At 40.4% G+C, this 366-nt stretch overlaps 1 protein-coding gene across 1 annotated transcript in view; it reads left to right on the forward strand.

Annotated features, from left to right (window-relative positions):
- LOC106872022 (uncharacterized) overlaps positions 1-366 on the forward strand; it is a 23,113-nt gene that overhangs the window by 21,331 nt on the left and 1,416 nt on the right. Inside the window, exon 7 of the mRNA XM_052967693.1 lies at positions 161-260. Within this exon, the coding sequence (XP_052823653.1) occupies positions 161-260 (100 nt within the window). The remainder of the gene's footprint in view (positions 1-160; positions 261-366) is intronic.

A 366-nucleotide genomic window follows, 5' to 3' on the forward strand; every position in this document is an offset into this window, starting at 1 on the left:
TTCTTCTTCTTCTTCTTCTTCTTCTTCTTCTTCTTCTTCTTCTTCTTCTTCTTCTTCTTCTTCTTCTTCTTCTTCTTCTTCTTCTTCTTCTTCTTCTTCTCCCTCCCTTCCTCCTTCACCATCCCTCTTATTTCTCTCCTTTCTTATTCTTCCCCACCAGACTGTTTCCAGTGCCATCGGAGCTGTTCTCACCGTAGAACTCAAAGAGACAATTGGTTGGGATGGAATGTTCTTTCTAACTGGAGGTCTCTCGATTATCGGTATGTACTTACGACCCCCGCCCTTATCACCTACACACATAAATAAATACATAAGCATGTGTGTGTACGCATGTATGTATGTATGTATGTATGTATGTATGTATGT

Source organism: Octopus bimaculoides, chromosome 4 (genome assembly GCF_001194135.2).
Source record: "Octopus bimaculoides isolate UCB-OBI-ISO-001 chromosome 4, ASM119413v2, whole genome shotgun sequence".
Taxonomy (NCBI): domain Eukaryota; kingdom Metazoa; phylum Mollusca; class Cephalopoda; order Octopoda; family Octopodidae; genus Octopus; species Octopus bimaculoides.